A 6,965-nucleotide genomic window follows, 5' to 3' on the forward strand; every position below is an offset into this window, starting at 1 on the left:
TAACACTTTTCAAAATAATTGGGTAAACTGAAAAAAAAAAAAAGAAAAAAAAAAAAGAAGCAACCAAACAAAAAAAAAAAAAAAAAAAAAAAAACAGAAATACGCGTAAATACGCGCAACAAATCTACATGCCAAAAAGAAAGCAATTCGCCAAAATCAGACCGAATTATCCATCACTTCTTAAAACAACAAAATACCCTATTAAAAAATGCTATCATACCGTTTTCACGCGCGTCCCGAACACGTGATTCACATTCACCTCGTGTTGCCTTTTTGGAGGAGGGATTAGCCAGGGCACTGTTTTCGCCACGTCCATTTAAATGCCGTTGACGTTCATCTGGTGCTTTATCACGACCCGAACGACATTGTGAGGAAAGATTCGTGTGCCTTTTTAAATGCTGTTCCGATTTTTGGGCAGCCGATTCATTTCCTTGAGAGCGCTCGCGTTCAAGTTCACGTTCACGTTGACGGTGTTGCCTTCCTTGGCGTGTGTACCGCCCCAATTGGTGCTGCAAAAGTATCGCAAAAATGTCATCGTCCGTTGCACGAACAGGAGGTGGAGCCTCATCCTCTGCCAGTCCCCGCAGCGTCTCTGACGCACACATTGGACAGACGTTGCTGCGTTGTTTCCAATTCATGAGACAGGGCAAATGAAAATGGTGCTTGCATTCCCCATACAACATGGGGTTCTCCTCCGTATATTCCTCCAGGCAAATGCAGCAAATTTCCTCCTCTTCACTCTTTTCCGTGGCCGCCACAACCGCCTTTTCTTTACACACCTTCCCAAAAGAAGTTAAACTGCCGGCCGGTGTGGAATAACAGCATTCTCCATTAACAATGCCATCTCTGCCTCCTGACGAGGAGGCCAATTTTGAGTCCATTAGGCGTGGGATCGTCTTTTCACTTGAAGTGCTGCTTGCCAAATGTTCCATCATCCCTAGCGCCAGCGGCTTAGAATCTAGTGGCTTCACCGGTTTTAAAACGCTACCTGCGCACGACTTCTCCATGGAATTGTCAGCCCTAGACGTTGCGTCCATGACAAGTTCCTTTTCATGCACCCGCAGGGAGACTAACGCCATGTCAGAGGCGTGCTCTCCTTTTGGAAGCAAAGTCTCACCTTCAGAAAAGCGTCCCAACGGCGCAGCAAAAACCTCACCATCGCAGAGCGGCATTTGGCAGGACATTTGCCTGAACCTCGGTCAGCGGGACGGCAGAAAATGATAAAGACGAAAACCACCGAGAGAGAGAGAGAGAGAACGGCACCGCAATTCTGTGACCCTCGCTGGCAAGCGTAACGGGCTGCAGAAATACGCGTCGACCTGCGTGAATCAATGCTTCATTTATACGGGGAGAAAATATTTACACAACGCGTAAGAAAGAAGAAAAAAAAAAAAAAAAAAGAGAGAAACCCAAAATGATGATGGGAAAACACACAGACAGAAAAACATCACCTCCACATGAAAAAAAAAAAAAAAAAAAAAAAAAAGAGTGAGGAAAGAGAAAAAATTCCTGAAGGAAAGAAAGACACAAACACCGTATATGTATGTATGTATACTTCCTTTTTCCCTTTTTCACCCCTCCTGCTACCTTTGCATTCACGTCGTGGCCGACTTGAAACACAACAAAATGATGATCTCTGTTGTTGTTACTATTTTCTTCCTTAAATGATGATGGTCGGAAATAATTTTAAAAAATTAGCAGGCTCGCTATAATCCTTAACATCTCACACACCAAATTTTACGCTACAGACATGAGGCACGCATCCCTGTCTTCACGATCCCGTAGCGCTGCGACAATGGCAGATGTATCCAGGCAACCCATCTCACAGATAATCATGTCGATGAAAGCTGCGGGTGTGAGATCATACAAATAGCCGGAGGCAGAACTAGCATTTGACTGCATGGGCAGCCCATCATTGCTGCGGCCAAACGGTTGTTCATTGATCTCACGATTCTGATGTCTTGGAGGGCTCATTCCACCGGGGCTTCGGATCCGGTGATCGCCTGGAAGAGACTGTGAGAATTGCAATTGTGTATTTTGCCCAAGGTTGCCAAGCCAAACCTCCGATATAAATTTGAAACTCTCACTAAAGCATAAAACGGGTTTACGGTATTGCTTTGCGCTGGCAACGACCACGGCGGTGCCACAGCGGCTAAAGACATCTCCATTTTGCAGGACTGCTGCTGCGCCAATGAAGACTCGGGTGCAATGTGGCATAAGAGTGCAGCAACTTGTAATAAGACCATAAGTCACACTGAGACCACTGGTTGTAAGACGCTTCGCAAGGGCTCGGCCCTCATAAAGTGGAGCAGCATCCACCACGATAACCCTCGGTTTAACTCCCAGTCGAGGATTATTGGCGGCACCAAGAAGAATAAGTTCTACCGTACTGCTCCTCCCAAAAACCATGATGGTATCATTGGAAGAGATCAGGGGAATAGAACGATCCTCCACGATGCTCTTGATGGACAGCCTTAATTCCTTTTCAATACCAGCTAATACTTTCAATGACACCTCCCGCGGATCACCGGCAAGCAAGCTATTCTCCACTTCACTACTGAGAGTGAGAGGAGATTCAGTAACCTCAAGGGCCCCTTGTTTTTTCTCCTTTTCCAACGGGATAAAGGATCCATCTTCGGAAACTCTAAAGTCCCCTCCTGAAGAGAGAAGTGCAGCAACACGACGGACCAAAACCTCCTTGACGTATGTCATACCTGTGGATGGCTCGCGACCACGACGAAGAAAGTTAAAGTTCTCATCAATTAATTCTTCAAAAACCTTTGAATTTACGTCGCGAAGAGAAGGACCCGAGAGAACAGGCGTCGTCTGAAGAAGGGACTTAAACGCCTGAATCATGGCAAGGGTCCGCGCGTTGCCACCAACAATCACCATAGACTCCATCATCAGAGCCAACTCAGCGACCTGATAATGTACCAGCTCGCTGCTGCAAGGCGGTTGAAAAGGCATTTCTGGAAACAGAGGGCACTGTGTCCCAGAAAGAGTACTTTCTATAACGGATTCACCAGGTTGCACAACATCGACCGCATCGGACGTTCGCTTGTCGGCGGGTGAAGACGTGTTGGGCTGGCTCTGCAGTTTTTTTGCTCTCGTCGCCGTCCTTTCCCCCTCCGTGCTAGCCTTGGCCAAAGCATCTTTGCGTTCACTCCTCTCTGGTTTTCTTGGGTTGGCCCCACGCCGCACCTGACTTTCTCCATGAGAGACTGCTCCAGAAGGAGAACGCGCGGAGGCCGCTGACTGCGCCAAGCCCGTCGCGGATGTCTTTTCCGCAGGAGCACCACCAGAGATGGTGGGAGCATCGGGTGGCGCAGTTGAAGCATCCCGCACAACAACAGTGGAAACTCCAAGCGTCGCCTCCATCGCAGCAACCTCCGCTGCAAGCGCCTTGCTCTCCTCCACGAGAGCACTATACTCCGGACTATCTGTCTTCACAGACCTCATCCTTTTATCCAACTTCCGCAAGCCATCCTTCTTCCGCTTCAGTGTACGCTGCTGGCGCACAACCTCCTTTGCGTCATCGTTTTCTTGACCCATCAAAGCGGAGTCCGCCATAGTCGACGCAGACGTTAATTAGCAACTTAATGGACAACTATCCTTCACACAGGAATATCCATGATGAGAGCAAAAATAATAATAATAATAATAATAATAATAATAATAATAATAGTAAAAAACTAGACATTCCGCGAAACACAGACGATTAAACGCAATGCCATCCCACACACAAACACAACAGCAGAACAACTTCAGAAGAAAAAAAAAAAAAGAATATATTCGTTCAAACACTGTTTTCCGCTTGACCTTTTCGTCCAGTTAAACACATTCATAAAATAAACTTAAGCATGAATTACCGCACAGTTTATAAAAAGAAATTTTCCACATAAGCAACAAGAAAAATATTTATTTACTTTTTTTTTTTTTTTTTTGGACGTACTGAAAAACAAACATTAATAAACCCTATGCGCTCACACTAAAATAAAGACTCTTTGACGCTTTGAATAGTAACAAAACAAAACAAAACAATGCGCGCCTGTACGTGCATGTATGTATCTGTACGGCGTAACAGCAAGACGGAGTAAGATGGAAAAAAAAACTTCAAAGCCCAAAGTGAAGCAAAGAAGATTGAATAAATTAGAAAAAAATGTTTTGTGCACTTATTCCCATACGCGCACATAAATCCATGGGAGCACATACATGCCTGGAAGGATACATAGAAACATTTATATTCCTCGGACCGCGTCGTGTTGACTCAACTGTGTGGTGAATATCACAAGAGAAAAAAAGAAGTTTAACATGAAAGAAAGTAAAAAAAAAATGATGATGATGAATACTAGTATTACTAAAAAAAGCAAAAGCAAAAGCAAAAAAAAAAAAACTTCAAAAAAGAAAAAAAAAAGAAAAAAAAAAATGGTTTTGAAAAAAAGCGCTGATTACTTACTCCTCTCTGGGTTTCCTTCGGAGCTTTGGAAACGTTTCACCCCACACGCATGCTCCACGCAATGCAATGTAGATGGCCAGGCCAAATATCATTCCCCCCACAAGGAATCCCATCCCGAGCATAATTGTTCCTTTCCGCAAATCATCACACTTCGCCAGACCAGTGGCCACCTTATCAATCACAAAGTTGCACTCAAGCAAAGGCCTGGCGTACGAAAGCGCATTACTCGCATTGCGGGCCATTTCCCCCTTCGACAAGATCATCGTGGCGGCATCCTTAAGAAAATCTATTGTGCAGGTCGCCGCACAATCAGTAAGCGTGCAGTCGCCATTTTTGGATACGCAGCCCGGAATGTTTTTCTGGAGCTTGGTGTCCAACAGAATACTTGCCATGGTGCCAAAGTCCCCGCACTCACTGGCGCTTTTGAGCCCTTTGCCGCACACCAAGGGACGTGCGAAGAGATTCGAGAGCGCAGTGGCATTACTTAACATTTTCAGCAAGTCGGCGTTCACTTCTCCGGGAACCATACGGAGGATGTCCTCAGACATATTGCGGCTTTCCAAGGCCTTCTTGATGCTCTCCGACGCACCCGGCATGTCTTTGATGGAGGATAAATCAATTCCGGGAGGCAAACCCTCAAAGCTCTCAACACTGGAAGCCCCACCAGCCAGCCCAACACCATCCGATCCCGCCAAACTGCTGATGTCAAGGGGAGCACCGTCACTTCCAGAAAGGGCGCCAGACTCGGCAAGAGCAGCTATAGTCGCAGAATCACCATCACCAGTAGCAGCACCAGGAACAACTCCTGGAGCAGCACCTCCGGCAACACCTCCGGGAACAACACCTCCGGGAAAACCTCCGGGAACACCAGCAGGAAGAGCAGCCGGAACAGCAGCCGGAACAGCAGCCGGAATTACACCGGGAATAGCACTAGGAATAACACCGGCCGCAAGTAATTTCATGGGTTCGGCTGCAGCCTCCTCCGGCGTTACGGATTCGCACACCCCCAACAGCTGGTTACAGGCTTCTCGGGAGAGCTCAAGTTCCTTCTCGCGAATCATCTTGTTGATGTTCGAAAAATTGAACTGTCTCTGACAGTAAGGCACAGCGTACCACTGGAAAACTCCCGGCTGACGTGTGTATTGCAGCTCCAACTCTCCACAGCCCACGGTTGCAGCATATGCCAAGACACTCACAAGGGTTCCAAGCACCGCAAAAAGAACTCCTGTCACCCAGTAAAGGCACGAGAGGATAAGTGGAAAACATGGAATGCAGCAATGGCAGCATGCAAATGGCAGAATGAGGATGATCAGAACAAGACCCACACTTGATACACAGAACGTTGCAATAGAAACCTTATCCAGGTAGTTGAAGTAATATCTCCTTGCAAGGGCAATAAATCCCATGGCCTGTTCGTGGACGGTTGTGAAATCCGAGAGGTCCAAAGGAATGGCATCAAGCGGCTTGCGTTCACCCGTGGACCAATCAGATGCAAAGTCAAGCACTCTTTCCGCGGTAGAATTAAAGTAATCCAGTGGACCCGAGACAAAGTCTTCCAACAGGCGAGGGGCCGTCGCAATCAACAGCCCGGCACCAAAAAAGACAAGATAAAACATCACCCCGGACCAAATGACAGCGTACAAAATCCACAGCCACATGCAGCAACGGGCACGCTTCGTGCTTCCCGCAGTACCAGGTGTGCAGCAGCAACGGCAACAAAGAGCACACAAAAACAACAAAGGAAAGCTCAACAAGAGCATAGCCAAAATAATGACGTTCAATGCGGGAAGAATGAACAAACGCCATTGCCCCTTCAGGCGATCCTTATTCGACAGGCATGCAATAATGTCGTTTTCGGCGTTGGGACCCTCCCACACATTCTGGCACTCCAAAGAATACTGCGAAAAGACCCCGCATGGCACAACCAGAAGAAAGACCAAGAGCGACAGCACCATAGCAGCTCTCCTCCGCGAAGCAAACCCCATCCCTCCGCCCACCAACAGCCTCAGCGACAAACATGAATACATTCCAACACCTTCTTCCCCCTTCGCAAAAGCAATGCTAAAGCAAACAAACTAAAATACAAGTAAAAGGGCGCACATTTCACTCATGCAAGTAAAATGGAAACAACAAAATACAACCCGCACAAGCAAAACAACACGCGTCTGTACGTGCATGTATGTATCTGTACGGCGCAACAGCAAGACGAGTAAGATGGAAAAAAGAACTTCGAAGCCCAAACTGAAGCAAAGAAGATTGAACAAATTAGAAAAAAATGTTTTGTGCACTTATTCCCATACGCGCACATAAATCCATGGGAGCACATACATACCTGGACGGATACATCGAAACAAATATATTCCTCGGACCGCGTCGTCCTGCCTCAACTGTGTGGCGAATATCATAAAAGCAAAAAGTTTAACATGAAAAAAAACTCAAAACAAGAAAGTAAAAAAAATGATGATGATGGATACCAGTATTACTAAAAAAGCAAAGGAAAAAGAAAAGG

General features: G+C 46.5%; 3 protein-coding genes across 3 annotated transcripts, besides 8 other annotated features; all 3 read right to left on the minus strand.

Moving 5' to 3' along the window:
• Positions 1–6,965: a sequence feature (heterozygous, Esmeraldo-like haplotype).
• Positions 31–94: a microsatellite.
• On the minus strand, positions 174–1,184 carry Tc00.1047053509835.10 (hypothetical protein, conserved; the record flags this gene model as incomplete). The annotated part of the gene is made up of 1 exon (XM_799846.1): positions 174–1,184. The coding sequence occupies one exon, from the start codon at positions 1,182–1,184 to the stop codon at positions 174–176; it is 1,011 nt and encodes a 336-aa protein (XP_804939.1).
• Positions 1,373–1,408: a sequence feature (A-rich).
• Positions 1,461–1,486: a microsatellite.
• On the minus strand, positions 1,738–3,570 carry Tc00.1047053509835.20 (translation initiation factor eIF2B subunit-like protein, putative; the record flags this gene model as incomplete). The annotated part of the gene is made up of 1 exon (XM_799847.1): positions 1,738–3,570. One exon carries the CDS (start codon positions 3,568–3,570, stop codon positions 1,738–1,740), a length of 1,833 nt encoding a protein of 610 aa, XP_804940.1.
• Positions 3,645–3,688: a microsatellite.
• Positions 3,911–3,944: a sequence feature (AT_rich).
• Positions 4,022–4,041: a microsatellite.
• Positions 4,360–4,426: a microsatellite.
• Positions 4,453–6,483, minus strand: Tc00.1047053509835.30 (hypothetical protein, conserved; the record flags this gene model as incomplete). The annotated part of the gene is made up of 1 exon (XM_799848.1): positions 4,453–6,483. The coding sequence occupies one exon, from the start codon at positions 6,481–6,483 to the stop codon at positions 4,453–4,455; it is 2,031 nt and encodes a 676-aa protein (XP_804941.1).

The sequence above is a fragment of the Trypanosoma cruzi genome, genomic scaffold (assembly GCF_000209065.1).
Source record: "Trypanosoma cruzi strain CL Brener 1047053516475 genomic scaffold, whole genome shotgun sequence".
Lineage (NCBI taxonomy): Eukaryota > Euglenozoa > Kinetoplastea > Trypanosomatida > Trypanosomatidae > Trypanosoma > Trypanosoma cruzi.